Here is a 14,787-nt window from a genome sequence, read left to right on the forward strand (position 1 = left end):
GTCAAGAAGGAAGTTTCAGTCTCAACTGGACAAATATCACTCAGCTCTAGTGCTAAAATAGCCCTTATCAAAGTAAACAATTAAAGCGATATAATACCAGTGACTTGATGGGAAACACTGTTTTAGTTTTTTATTTGTTTTTTTCTTGACCTCACTGCTTCCTTTAATGTGGTTGAGTCCTCTATTCTGATTACTGACATACTACGTCAGTCACTTTATATGTGTTGGAAAAAAAAGACGAGACATTTTACAATGGTCAATCTTGTGAGAGGAAAATATGACACTATAAATCATATGCGGGAAACATACTATATAATATTTCTCTTCCCTGTGGTTATCTTATTCTATAAACAAGTTGCTGTGTGTACAACTCTGAACCAGTCGGTTCTTCCAGGGCTACAATTTGGACTTAGATCTTCACTTCAAAAGTCATATTTAACACAGCTTAGGCAAAATAAAAGTTTATTCAACTCAATTAAGATGACTTTCCAGGACAAGCTCTTTCTGTGAATGTCTCACTGGTTCATGTCAAAGGTCTGGTCATGTGACAGTGACTCACCAAGCTGAACTCAGAGCAATATGACCACTCAAGCCGTACAGGTACAGTGTGAGTGTTTTTCCACAGCACAGCGAGGTAAAATAAGTTATTTACCTTGAAGTTGTTGTGGATGTTGTGCTGATTTGCACAGACCACAGCACAGTAGAATACGCTCTCTGTCTGATAATCATCCAATCAAATAAGAGGACAGCATGGGCGCATTCTAAATGTAGCCCTCGCATGTTCATGCAAAGCTGAACATAATACTCCAGTAGTCAAATATACTCGCTAGCAGTGTGAGACTGAGTACACTTCCAAAACATATTAGGGCTTTGCATCATATTTCTGACCTGTTCACTGACTAGGTTCCCAAGCTGTTTGTTTGCCAAGGTGTGTATGTATATGGTTGTGACTGTATGCTGGATTCATGCTTTGTCAATATCAGAGAATAGCTCTTCTTGTAATTTCTCTTTTCTTTTGTCCCTGTTTTCCATTCACTGTGGTTCAGAGGTCCTTAGACAACATACAATGTGATATTTACCGTCTCTAAACGTCACAATCCCGAGAGTGTCAGGTGGGAGAAACTAAAGCAACTGCAAAGAGAGGGGAGGAGACTGTGGCAGGTGTGACCTGTATAAAGAAAATAGATAATTCCTCATATATATTTGATCATCAAACTGCATTTCAAATATTTCACCTTTAATCCCAAATGTACCTTCTAGTAATGACCTCTCTTGATATTTATGACACAAGTCAGTGTGACTACGCTGCCCCGAGCTAAACCTTCTATTTACACAAACGTTCAAAAACCAGTTACCCAACGTTCAACCGACTTTAAAAGGGTCCAACATTCATAAAGTCACTCTATGACTGGGTTTCAAGATACTTTTCTAAACACTTTTTGTGCCTTTTCATACTTATGCACACCCTCACTTCAACACAACTAGTGCATACACACACACACCCTTGACTGCATTATGCAAGAGGCAAGAGCACATTAACCATTTGTTTCACACAAATATATTTCAGAAAAAGCTAGGATACAACCATGAGTCATATTTGTATATTTTAGTGATTCATCATTTAACAAAACTGACAGAGGAGACAGCATTCACTTCAAGACAGAAAACGGGAGAGGGACACAAGAGGACAGAGGTGAGTTTTCCTGAGAGATTGTCACATTAAACTCACAGGATTTTGTCATTGGTGCCTGTGAGTCGCGACGCTGGGATGGCGTAAACACATGATAGGAAAATGTTAGATCAACACTGCTGTGCTGGCCCACACAACACATGCTCAAATTTGAATGTCTGAAATGAAAGAATCTATATTTGTGTCACTAGGCTACAAGCAGTGTACTGCAGCAGACAAGTCATATTCATCGCCTTAACTTAAACGTCCTTTCATCTTTAATATATATTTCACATGTATACTTTAATCTATGTAGTAATATCTTCCTATCTACCACATTGTTCAACATCAATAATCTTTCTTAATGTTGTATTAATCAATGGGCTGAGCAATGTTTAGACCATATTCTTTAAAAGATCATGCCAGTGTTTTACAAACACTACAAAAAATATTTGTTTAAAGGAAATTATTTTCTATTGAGCTTCTATCAACTGTTCACTAAACCTTAACCCCCGACCTCCAGCAGGGCCTATGTTCAGTAATATGCACCTTACCACGGCAGTGATGACACAGTTTCCACTTGAAATCTTTAGTCTTTAAATGATGGACAGTTGTGTTCCGAGGTAGACAAAAAGCATGCTCCAGTCCTCACTCTAGCTGACAGCTGTTGATTTTGGCAGGTGACAACTGCTATTAAAGGATTTTATCTGCTCTAACTAGCAAGCTAGTTCAGCTAGCTAATTACGTTATGTTGACGTTAGTGCCTCCAGATGTTTTTACACAGGAACGCTGTAAACAAGGTTGTATGAACTTGATCACTAAAAAGACCAAGGCTAAGGCGGCAAATCTCAGGCAAAAAAAAAAAAAAAAAAATCAGTGTCCTCATTAGCTGACGACCCATGTGGAAGACATGGTAATAAAGACCAGCACTGTGTCTTGTATTGCAGTAAGAGCTCCTTGTATTTTTAGTATAATAAGGAGAAACAATAGTAGGCTACCGTTAGACTGTTAGTCTGGCCAAATGCAACATTAGTTGCTTAGCTTTGTCACAATCAAGCAAGAATGGTTGGTTACATTAGCACTACAAAAGTGTAACACTGTGTTCTACCTTTGATGTTACACATGAACAACTTTTATCATGAGGAAAAATCACTGTGGTTTCGGGTGCTGGAATGTAAATGTTGTTCGCAGGACAGAGCTGCTAATGTTAGCCTAACTCTGACAGCATCCTGGACCAAAATGTGCGGAGACTTTACACAGCGGATGAGCTGGTTGTAAATGGAGCTTTTCAAATTGTAACATTTAGTATGAAATATTGTAGGCTGTTAGCTAGTTAGCCAGCCATGCTAAGGTTTGCATTAATGTATTCTCTACACTTTTGCTCTTGTGATTTTGGTTTTAGTACGGATAAAAAAACAAAAAACAAAAACAAAAAACACCAGCCTTTTTATTCGGAGCATCAGTCATTCGCTACTTCTGTAGCGACATCCAGAGCTTGACAGAGCTGCTAGTTAGCTGCTAGCCGAGTTATGGTGGTTTAGCTAGGATTGGATGATCACTGTTCAGGAGAGGGGTTCGGGTGGTGCTAATAGTCAGTTGGACATCATCAATCAATAGTGGGTTAAGATTTTCTTCCCTGCCGTGTCCTGCACAGCTGTTAGAGACTCACTTTATCCACTGCCTGTATGGAGATGTTCATATTGTCCTCGACTCAAGAAGCAAAGTAAAGTCTTTTTCTTCACTGGAAGTCTTTGCTTTGGTTTCCGAGGGCCGACCCAGATGTGTCCAGCTCCTGTCAGCAGTACTCCAGCACCTCAGGTGGCCTGCTTGTCTGGGTGGCTCTTTAACTTGTGGAATTTAACACTGTCCAGCTTCTCAAACCTCTTGTCACAGTACTCACAGGTGAAGTTGTAGTGGGCTTCTGGAGTGTGCTTCTTCATGTGCCAGTTCAGGGATGCACGCTGGCGACACTGGTAGCCACATATTTCACATCTGACAGATGATGTGGGTGGGGAGTTGAGAGGGAAGCAACAGGGAAGAGAAAATAGAGAGGTGACTACAGACTTCTCACCCAGACTGTGTAAAAATTATGTTCTCCGCATTGGTAACTCACTGGAGGGGTGTTTCTCCTGTGTGGGTCCGCCTGTGAACCTCCAGGTGATTCTTACGCTTGAACGACTTTCCACATGTCTCACAGATGAAATCTCTTACACCTGTAAAAGAAAAAAAGAAAAAAGATCCAGTTAAATCTGGAGGTTTGTGAAGAAGACACTCTGACATGACAGGTGTGTCTCTGTGGGCCAACCTGAATGGATGATCATATGCCGATGAAGGTGGTTTGACAAGTAGAACTTTTTTCCACAGCCTGGATGGGGGCAAACCTTCGTCCTCCCTTTCCTGTGAACTAGGTTCACATGATTCTACAGAGCATGAAACAAAAGGGTTGGGTCAGTCTCCTGCAAAACAAACTGAAGCATGAAGTATATGACTCAAAGATGTTGCTGTACCTGAAAGCTGCTAATAGCTACGTAGACTTGACTGCAGCCCTCGTATGGACAGTGGAACATCTTAAGCATCCCATCAGCCTCAATGACGGGGCCTCTTCTGTTTCTCTTTGACCTGACGCTGCAAAAACAGACACTGTGGAGTTCACTACCACAAGAAAACACAAATTTGAGGTGATTTAATATCTCCACAGAGCTTCTCCCTCTCAAATCCTTCCTCATCAGCCTGTCTGAGAGTCACTTCACCATGCCGCGTATGTGTAGCACAAACCTGCTCAGACTCCTCTGCAGCTCTCTGTCACCATTCAGCTCTAGAGCGTCAACAGTGGGCTGCAGCAGCTGTTTGTCACTCAACCCTGCAGAGAAACAGTGTGAAAATCTGATGAGAAAATGAGTCATGCAGATTTCTACTGAGTCTAAAGGTCTCCTGACGTGTGGACTGGCAGCTTGATGATTTTCACTACGATTTACATTTTAAGGACATAAGGACGTTTATTAGTCATTGTATTGCTACAACGAAATTATGTTGGCAATTGAACACACACATAGCCATTCGTCACCAAATAACTTAATCACACATAAGGTAACAGAATTCAAAACAATAGTAAAAAAGGTAAATAAAAAAAAGGGGGGGTGACATTTTTACATTACGTCTATGGCTCCTGGGCCGAGAAGGAGAAATATGTACTATAACACAGGATTTCAGGTGTCAGTCATTGCTTTCTATATGATCAATGCTGGGAAACTGACCCTATAATTTATCTTGGGGTGAGTTTTGGATCTGCTCCGAAAAGGATTCATACAAGTAAATTTTCCATGAATATTTTACATAAATTTTCACTGAATTTCCAAAAAGAAAATGTGATATTATTTACATGTTTCTATCCAATACTTTTATTCAAATATTAGGAGATGAGTATAAAGATAAACTCTCTGTCTAAACCAGTGCAGACGAAAGGGGTGCAGTTAGGTGACGTGGTTAAATTTCCTACACACACAAATCTGAGCAATGGTCCATTACTTACTGTATTCTGTTTACATTATACAGCTCACAGTACAAGCATTTAATGATTTAAGCTATTTGGATATATTTGAGACGCGTTTCTCAAATCTCACTGAGAAAGATGCAGAAAGCAAAGTAGCTCTCTGCAGTTAGACGTCAACATTCATTTTTGTGTAGAACATCACAATTTGTACCTCTGTATTTGTTGTTCATCGTAACAACTTCTGTGTGGCTTGCTGTATGTTGAGTATACACCTAGACACATCTCGTCACAGTATGCTGGTTACAGGTCTTAGCTCAGTTTAGATCAAATGACAAGATGTTTGCATAAAACATCAATGACCATGTGTACTTTCAAGTCCATGCATAGACATTTCTTGTTACAGGGAAATGAGTCCTAAAGTTCCTGAAATACAGTACATGGAAGCCATTGGTTGCCATTAACACATTAGCATTCTGTGCTAGGTTTGATAGTACATCTCCTACATTTACAGCCTATAATCCTGCATCCAGACTCCTGAGGACTTACATTTTGAGTGTTATTTTTTTTACAATAATAATTCTGAAATAAAAGTTTTTTTAATCAGAGGTTACAATGAGCTTCGAAAATCGATGCAAAAGCATTTCACAGGTTCACACGAACGCATGTATCATATGTATAAATGTGAGCAAATCTGGACTTTGGATTTGGATTCAGCCACCTTTCACACACATGAATACTATTTTTAAAATGCACTGTCAGTCATGATGAATGTTGCACACCTGTCATGGAGTCTTCATCCTCCGCTGTTCTGATTTTGGAGTCACATGAGCACACCTGGTTGTAGGTGACGCCGCCGATGACAGTGCAAGTGACTTCCTCCACGTTTCCTCCTCCCATGTTGAGCTGGATGCCCTCTGATGCCAGTGCCTCATAGCTGGGGCCGGTAATGATGATCAGCTGTATAAGGAAGAGTAAAAACTATTGTCACTTTTAGGGGGATAGTTCAACATTGTGGCAAATTGGCCCACACACACTGACGAAGACTGACTGTTGAAACCGGTCTGTGGTAGTTGCCTGTACCAGTGAGGCAATAAAGACATCAGAAAGACACTGAGTGTTGCTGGCTTCTTGTTCTTTTTAAATTGGCCCATTGCCATAATCCCTATAGTTTTAGGAGTAGGTTCTTACCTTCAATTGTCGGTGCAAGCTATTTTTAGAACGGTGGAGCAGAGTTGTGAGCTGCTCAGAGCTACGCTACGGAGGCTAATGGGATTTCTTGGTTTACCTCATAAAACTCATCAAATACACAATCCAACAACTCCAAAATGCTCTGGTGGACAAGTTGTGACCTACACATTCACCACGCTATGAGATAATAACGGAACATTACGAGACAGAGTTGTTTTCAAGGTAAATTCATGCAAAACCGCTGATGCGCAATCCTTCCGGGGCAGTTTTTCAGCAAGCAGTCTCTGCATTTGCCTCGAAAACAACTCGGTCTCGCAACCTCCGTAGCATAGTTCTGAGCAGCTCACTGCTCTGCTCCGCCGTTCTAAAAATAGCTTAAAACTATAGGGATTATGGCAATGGGCCAATTTGCCAAAATGTTGAACTATCCCTTTAAAGAAAATAAAAGCACATTCCCTGTTATAGAGTGCCGAAGCGGAAGCAGGAAGTAACGGCCCCATGGGTCCTCAATTCGAAAAAAGGCTCCATAGAAATGAACGTGAGTCCAAGATTTATTTTGTGATCTGTTTGAATTGTGCCATGACAAAAAAATATGTCCTCTACCTGTTTAAAACATCACGTTTCATGCCGAGAAATCAGCAGTTTGTTGTAAACCTATTGTAAAATAAAATTCCGAAGAATCCGTAACCAGAAAGACTACAAGTCGCGTAGGTGACGTCACACACCAAATGCCGCCCTTTCCCGTGTCAGTTGGTGACGTATTTTTTGAGGGACACAGATCTGTAGTCCGTAGAGCGTCGTCACACAAAATACATTCTTCTGTTGCCGTTTTACGATAAACTGCCAATTTCTCGGCATGAAACGTGATGTTTTAAACAGGTAGAGGACATATTTTTTTGTCATGGCACAATTCAAACGGATCACGAAATAAATCTTGGACTCCCGTTCATTTCTATGGAGCCTTTTTTCGAATTGAGGACCCATGGGGCCGTTACTTCCTGCTTCCGCTTCGGCACTCTATATCTCTATTCATTCGTGTACCTGTGAGCCTTCCAATGCCGTCCTCTGGTCAGGAATCTCACAGCTGGTCACCACTGTCTGCAGAGTGTGGGGGTCAAACAGCCCTCTCTGCTCTTGTACCTGCATGGGCGGTGGGATTGACAGCTGAGGCTGAGAGCCCAGTTGGACAGAGCTCTGCGACAACACCGGGTCCTCGTCTGTCTTCTCCAGTTTATCAGCTAAAGACGCCGTCACAGTAACACAGTCGTAACTGTGTGGTATAGCCCTGATTTCTTCCTCTTCTTCTGTGAGTCTCTCTTCTTCTCCCCCTTCCCCCTCTTCGTCTCGGCCTCGCCTCAGATCCTCTGCCTCCTCGGCCTCCTCTTCTGAGGGGATGTAGTGAAACGCCGCAGCGGGGGAGCCTTCCTGTCGCTCCATGACCATCTCCATCTCCCACACAGGCTGCTCTGTCAGTGGAACATCCTTGGATGAAGCGTCCATACTGGGCTGGTGGTTGAGAGCAGCAGCATCTTCAGCTGGGCTCATGGTTGTATGTTGTACCTCAGAAACATCTTCATTTTCTTCCACATCTACAAAAAAACAGATGAATACGAAACATGTTGATCATCATGGAATTGAGGATTTACCAACAAATGTTGAATGTTTAACTTCCTAAGAATCCCAAAACATGTTGACATAATATCCACCTCTGAATGGTTTGTGAGTCTCCTTTCTTCTCCTCCTGCTCACAGCACCTTTAGACGCCAGCAGGTCACTTTTTGCTGCGTTCTCTTCTCCGTTCACTCCTTCCTCGTGCTCCGAGTCACTTGCCTCCCTCGGTGGTGAGAAGAGGTATTGCACAAATGAGTGATTAGAGTCACATTGCCAGATAGCAGCAGTGGAGAAATTGAGCTGGGGCTCCAGGGCCTTGAGCTGCGGCTCGTGAGGGCAGGAGCGGGAATGTTCCTGGTACCAACACACCAGGCTCTGAAGGCTGGACACGCGGTCCTTCCGGCCTGGGGAGCGAGGAAAGTTAACAGATGAAGAGAAAAAGTCTGAGTCTACTTGTAAATTCACTCATTAGATTACAGTCGCATGTTGATGAGCATTTAAGAGAGGGACAGCACCAAGGCTCTGAGCAAATGGATTACACACAGTACAATCAATAATCTTCTATGAGGTGAGGACTGAAAAATATAAACACTATCAGATTCAGCAATATAATATATAGGAACATAATTAAGAGGTAATAAATTAGTTTTCTGTTTTAAAGTCAGATTGAAAGATATCAAGTCAAAATCTCTTTCTACAAAAGAACAAACACATTTGAATCACTATCAGATCTAAAACCTCATAGTTCAGGTTGAAACGTGCTAAAGAGTCAATTAATCACAGTTTATCACAATATTTACAAATTTTAATTTTCTGCCAGGGAACTAATCAATTACTGTAATTACCAAGAGCTACAACTGCTGGAACCCTGACACAGACCCAAATAAGCAAAAGAAAAAGGATGGACGGACTGATACAACTCTGATTCACAAGTCCAGTTTTTGACTTTTAGGCCAAATGATGAATAAATAAGGCATATATCTTATTGAATTGTCTCTGTGGGAATGAAGTTGCCAAAATTAAATAGATAAATAATATAAATCAATCCTGTCTCTTGTCTATTTCACATTAAGTGAACAAAAAGCAGCAGAGCACATTTCAGAATGAGCAGAACAAATGACATATTTGTCTGGCTTATTGAATCTAATTAACTTTGCTACATGAACAATGATTTCAATAGAACCAGCTAACACACTCACAAACCCTGTGTGACTAATAGAGGAAACAATCCTCTTCCTGTTGATGGCACCACTTACCTTTTTTCTGTTTTACAGAGACCTCTGAGGCCAGCTTCTTCCTGCAATGCAGAATAACATCATTTTGAAAAGCATAAGTGGATTAAAGCAATTCATCTTAAACGCTGTCAGTAGCAGCAGTGTTGATACTGACAGAGTGGAGGCAGCAGCTCATCCGGGTAAAGACCTGTAGGTCGGTACTGTCAGTGTGTAGAAACACCTACCCACAGTGTTTCTGCTGGTATTTTTCTCCGTATGTGGAGTTAAGCAGGATCAGATACTCTGCCAGTCCAGCATCGCTCAGACTGGTCCGTCTGCGGAGCTCACTCCACAGCTTGTGCGCCTCTCCCAGGTACACCCTCCTCACGTCGTACTTCTTTCGGGATTCAAGGCGCCTCTGAGCTCGGTCAGAGTCCGTGAGCCGGGGTCGTCCTCTGCAGCGCCTCAGAGCTCCTTTCTCCTGGTCCCCGGCGGGGTCGGCGTCCAGGGGAACCTCCAACTCTGCCAGGCTCTGCGCCATCTTGGCCGTAACAGCTGATGTTGTGATTGCCCGGCGTCCCGGAAGTTGTATGAGAACTCACCGGAAGCACCGAGGGAGGCTTTTTTTGTTGTTGTTGTTGTATTGTTGTGCACGTTACTTTAAAAAAAAAAAGTTATAGTTACCAGCTCCCCAACGTTACGTGCCCCAAAAAGTACTGAATTAGTAACTGAATTCCTACATTATAAAAGTAACAAATTACAATCAAGGAGAAGTATTGCGTTATTTTATTTTATAAAATGCTAAAATATGTCAAATTACTTGGACTCGCCCACTCTGGCTGTGCGGAGGATGTTACTGAGTTACCCAGAACTGTTTTTTTCCCGACTAGTTGATGGACTGAAAAATTATATAAAGGCAATAATGTCACTAGCGGTAACGGGGGAAACAGTAACTTTTTTGATTACTCGTTACCAGTGACGGCTGGTATCAATGGGCTAGTGGGGCTAAGCCCTCCCTGCATTACACAACAAAAGATGAGGAAAAAATATTATATATAGCCTATATTATATTCTCTAAATAACATACAAAAGATTGTTCTAAGTCTTAGTAAAATCGGAACTGGCAACAATATTAAATAGTTTCAAGAAAAACACCGGATATCTCTAAATGGGCTAATTTTAATCAGCCCCAGCTCACTGAGTCTGCTCTCATTCATTTTCCGACTGTGGATGATTGACAGGTGCCATGTCCCGCCCTCGCCATTGACCGACTGTTGGGGCTAATTTCATTTAGCCCACAGGCCGATCGGTTCTGACCAATCAGCAGGGGGCTGACGCAGGGTCAGTGATTGACAGGCGTCATGTCCCGCCCCCTTGGTTCACTTGTCGTTGGGGCTAATTTCATTTAGCCCAACACCGCTGTTTTCAGACCAATGACAGGAACCGGAGGAAAAGTTGTGTTGTTGTGGGAGGGAGAAGACAGAAACAGCGGCGCTAGGCGCTAGCATCACAGGTAGCATTACTTTACTGCTCTAAACTGTCTTTGCTAACATGAACGAAGTGGAGAATCTAGTTTCTAAACTCACTGGGAGCACCAGACTTAATGACATGGCGATAACAGACCAGAAAGGCCGTCGATATGAGCTGCATATATCGTCTTTTTTATTTATTTATTTATTTTTTAATTGAGCAATATCGTCGGGTGTGTGTGCGTGCGTGTGTGTATAAGTGTTTGTGTGTGTGTGTGCGCGTGCGTAGGCTACGTGTCTGTGTGTGTGTGTGTGTGTGTGTGTGCGCGTGCGTGCGTGCGTGAGAGAGGGAGAGAGAGAGAGAGAGACTGTGTGTATGTGTGAGATAACCAGGTGAAGATTTTTTTTTTTTTTTTGGACTAGACCCTTCTACTTAATGCAGTGTGTAGGCCTAGTTAGTTGCTATACTTTTGTGAGATGGGATAACCCTAACTTTTAGCTGTGTTAACCATTTAATGGGTATAATTTATTTATTAGCCCACCCAACTAATTTGACCACCAGCCGCCACTGCTCGTTACTGAAAAAAGTACCGCCGTCAGTAACACTATTTATCACACTGTTATTATTCCCATCACCGCCTACAGCACGGGCATCATGTAAACTTGGCCCTGATATAGCTGATCTCTGTGCCCCGCGGCGGAACGGTCCTGTCAACAGGATGTTTCCACACGGACCGAAACAACACGGACACCGGTGTGCAACATGTAAACAGACGCGGGAAACTAAAGCGAAATCAGTAAATAACTGTAGAAAAGTGAATTAAATGTTAAGTGGGAGACATGACAGACATTTTGACGCTTGTGTTCAGGACTTTCATGTCACAGACGGATCTAAAGAAGGACCCCAGCGTCAGTTCTCCACCGCCGACAGCCCGCAGCAGCGCCCTGGTGGTCGGGGACCACAGCGTCAGCCGCTCCGTGCTGCTGCTGGCGGCCGTGACAGCGGCCTCACACATGGGCATGAGAGTCGTGTTCTTCACCCAGACACAAATCCAAAGTCTTCCAGTGTCTCTGCAGAAATGTCTCCCGAGCCTGAGCCCAGAGAGTCTAAAGGTACAGATCACTTCAGTTTCACTTTCTAACAGTTGTCAACGTTTAAATAGTCCACTATGAATTATTCACTAATGTTATTCACTAACTTTTGCCAGGTGAGCAGTTTGCGGTTAAAAAAGCTCCAGTAAAAGGTGGAAAGGACTTTGCTACTTCCTGAATCAGTTTATCTGTAACTATATATTTCACCCATTATGTCGAATATACTATTTGATTTATTTTCAGCTTGGATCACTCACAAAGTATTAGAAAATAGTGTAGAAATATCCAGCAGTGTCCCTAGAGTCCCTTATAACCCAGATATCTTGTTTATCCATCCAACAGACATAAACCTAGTTGTAAAGGAAAGGAAGGCAGCACTTCAATTTGAGAGGCTGAAATCAACACATTTTGCTCAACAAATACAAGAGTATTCATTTTAATGTCAGTTTACTAATCAATTAACCTAATAATTGATTAGTCATATTTGTTATTTTCAGTGATTGTAGCGTCTCACATGTGATTTACTTACTTCATGGTGTCTGATTGGACAGAACCTATGAAACATTTAAAGATGTCTTGTCTTCCTGGGGTCATGGGGTTTCCTCAGTATTTTATGATATTTCTTGACTATAATGGAATAAGTATAGGCTGCTGTCTGAATGGATAATCTCTCTGACTAGACTGTTTCCTTTACTGTGGTCAAGGAGGACTACTGACAAACTTCCTTTAATCACTTTTTTTTCTTTTGAAAGAAAATCAAGTTTTCCTATCCCAGGACAGTGGAGGAGCTCCTCCAGCAAATTGCCAGCCTCCACGAGTCCACCAACATTTCTCCCACACCTCCCTCGCTGATCATAGTGGACAGGCTGGAGAGCTTCCTGTCTGGGCTGAGAACTGACAGCCACAGTGGATTTCACCCAGGAGAGCTGTCATGTACCGCTCATCTGTCTGCGCTGCTCTGTGACACTGCTGCCTTTCTCACACAAGTGCTGGAGCAGCGGTCCTCAAGCTCCGGCCCTTGCCGCATCATCGCCTCTTTCCAGCCTGACGTAGAGTCTGTACAAACGGGCGGGGAGCCCCCTGCCACAGATCCCATTCTTGACATCCTGGATCGCTATTTCCAGGTACGTTGCACTCTGGACCAAGACAGAGGATATGAAGCTGCAGCAGCTGGACTACAGCAGGTGTGGCACATTTACCTTTCTGGGAGAGGCATCACAGAGACCCTTTGTGCCAAAGACTGTGGAGAAGGGCAAAGTGTCGCCCAGGAATGGCAGTTGTTGATTTTTCCTGATGGTTTAATGGAGTTTAAGTTGGTTTGAAAATGTCTGTATCAAAGACTTAAGCAGTGGGGGATTAATAGAAGGTCAGTCTGCTGACTCAGGTTTGCTGTGAGCAAATGTTAATTTTCAGCACTACTTGATTGAAATTTAACTCGGTGATGATCAGATGTACTACAGTATAACATGCTCACAATCACTCTTAATCTTTCAAGTAAATCATTTCTTTCAGTTACGTCATTTCTGTCACTTAATCGAGCAGCTTTGACTGCCGTGCCCCCATAAGTTCATTGTAGTGTGATCTGCTATTAAACCTCTGATGTCATTTAACTGGACCACAGTGGTTTGTATATTTAAAACATTTAATGAGTTTGAATGACATACAGGTTTGTCAAATGAATCAAATCTTCCATAAGGAAAAATGTACATAGACATAAGGGTGTGTGCTTTAAACTGAACAGTGGTTACCAGCAAACATCATGACCCCCACAATTCTGGAGCAACATGTGTGAGACACTGAAGTTAAGCAGATGATATCAGTATTTTACACATATTTTGACACTTATTTTGAAAGATAAACAGGTAGATAAGTAAAAAGAAAAAATCTTTTTAAAAAAAGATACACTGATATACATAACACCCTCTCTTAAAGTCTATGTTGCTAAATAGTAAAATATAAAATAAAAAAACAAAACAAATGAGTTATTATAACATTTATTTTTTTGAAAAAAATGAACAATTTTAACAGAGTGAGTTTTGAGCTCTAAACCTTCGTCTCCCTTCATTGTCACACTGCTGCTTTATTTATTTATTTAAGAAAATTGTACGTCACATATAGGAATGTAGTTATATATTTTATAGTAGTTATAATTTCAGTTACAACAAAAAACACAAAAGCAAACAAGCATCGAAAAATGTGGCAATTGTTTAGCTTGATTTGAAAACTGCAATGAATAATCTGCTCTTTAGATGGCAGTAGTGACTGAAAACAAGCATGACAAGGAAGAGACTTGACTATGAACTACAGTCACCTGAGAATGGATATTGCCTTAAAACTTTTCTGCACAGCCTACAGTAGTAGTATTTTAATTTAATCTGTTCCAGGATTGTCTGTTCCACTGATATTTGATCATTCTATGAAACAACTGTGATTTAAAAAAAAAAGCATCATAACATTATTTACACGTACAGTTTGTTGTATCAGGTTTGGAAATAACACTGGCTGAATTCTGCCAGAATCAAGTGAAAGCTGCATGTTTAAAACTTAGAGGTATAAGGCAATATTCTATTTTCTTTTATTATCAACAAATCCCACAATTGGAGTAAATCTAACAACACTGTGATGGATCATTCAGTATATTCTGAGACCTCCAACTACCTTCTTAACTTCGAGGATGTCATTTGTCAAAAATGAACAAAACATATGGTTTCATTTTTAAAACATGCACAATAATGTGCTTATTTTTAGTCATGTTTTAGTTTGTTCAGTATTTTGGTTTCTGCAAACATGATTGGTGCTAAAGTACAACCTGATAAAATCAGCATTGTCACTGTGCTTGTTTACACGTCGCAAAGACGACTCTGTGGTGTTCCTTTATACCATTTATCACATTTCAGTATTGAACCTGCTGGCGACTGTGTCCACTGTTGCAATACAAATCTGGAGGAATGGAAAAAGAATCCAATCCATTAAAAGGACATTTATTTTGTCCATTAATCATCGCCATTCCACTTGCTGATGACCAACTGTCAGTTAGTATCAACTACAACCTCC

General features: G+C 41.5%; 2 protein-coding genes across 2 annotated transcripts; one reads left to right on the forward strand and one right to left on the reverse strand.

Moving 5' to 3' along the window:
* Positions 1–1,597: 1,597 nt before the first annotated feature.
* Positions 1,598–9,758, reverse strand: znf653 (zinc finger protein 653). The gene is made up of 10 exons (XM_085784889.1): positions 9,418–9,758; positions 9,215–9,255; positions 8,054–8,362; positions 7,389–7,936; positions 5,939–6,116; positions 4,445–4,529; positions 4,177–4,294; positions 3,975–4,089; positions 3,783–3,882; positions 1,598–3,661 (listed from the first exon to the last, which is right to left on the reverse strand). The coding sequence occupies exons 1-10, from the start codon at positions 9,711–9,713 to the stop codon at positions 3,484–3,486; spliced, it is 1,968 nt and encodes a 655-aa protein (XP_085641015.1). The 5' UTR covers positions 9,714–9,758; the 3' UTR covers positions 1,598–3,483.
* Positions 9,759–11,351: 1,593 nt separating this feature from the next.
* On the forward strand, positions 11,352–13,348 carry swsap1 (SWIM-type zinc finger 7 associated protein 1). Its single transcript, XM_085784890.1, has 2 exons — positions 11,352–11,754; positions 12,486–13,348. Exons 1-2 carry the CDS (start codon positions 11,482–11,484, stop codon positions 13,053–13,055), a joined length of 843 nt encoding a protein of 280 aa, XP_085641016.1. The 5' UTR covers positions 11,352–11,481; the 3' UTR covers positions 13,056–13,348.
* The last annotated feature ends 1,439 nt before the right edge of the window (positions 13,349–14,787 follow it).

The sequence above is a fragment of the Trachurus japonicus genome, chromosome 8 (genome assembly GCF_045865225.1).
Source record: "Trachurus japonicus isolate A0001 chromosome 8, Traja_1.0".
In the NCBI taxonomy this organism is placed as follows: Eukaryota; Metazoa; Chordata; class Actinopteri; order Carangiformes; family Carangidae; genus Trachurus; species Trachurus japonicus.

What these genes read in the sequence shown, in the direction of transcription:
- znf653 (XM_085784889.1), bottom strand. Translation starts at nt 9,713, where the DNA reads ATGGCGCAGAGCCTGGCAGAGTTGGAGGTTCCCCTGGACGCCGACCCC. An exon ending in CGGCATTGGAAGGCTCACAG is followed by an intron (nt 6,117 to 7,388) that starts GTACACGAATGA and finishes TTCCTTATACAG; the next exon opens with CTGATCATCATTACCGGCCC. An exon ending in TAGCTATTAGCAGCTTTCAG is followed by an intron (nt 4,090 to 4,176) that starts GTACAGCAACAT and finishes CATGCTCTGTAG; the next exon opens with AATCATGTGAACCTAGTTCA.
- swsap1 (XM_085784890.1), top strand. Translation starts at nt 11,482, where the DNA reads ATGACAGACATTTTGACGCTTGTGTTCAGGACTTTCATGTCACAGACG. An exon ending in TGAGCCCAGAGAGTCTAAAG is followed by an intron (nt 11,755 to 12,485) that starts GTACAGATCACT and finishes TTCTTTTGAAAG; the next exon opens with AAAATCAAGTTTTCCTATCC.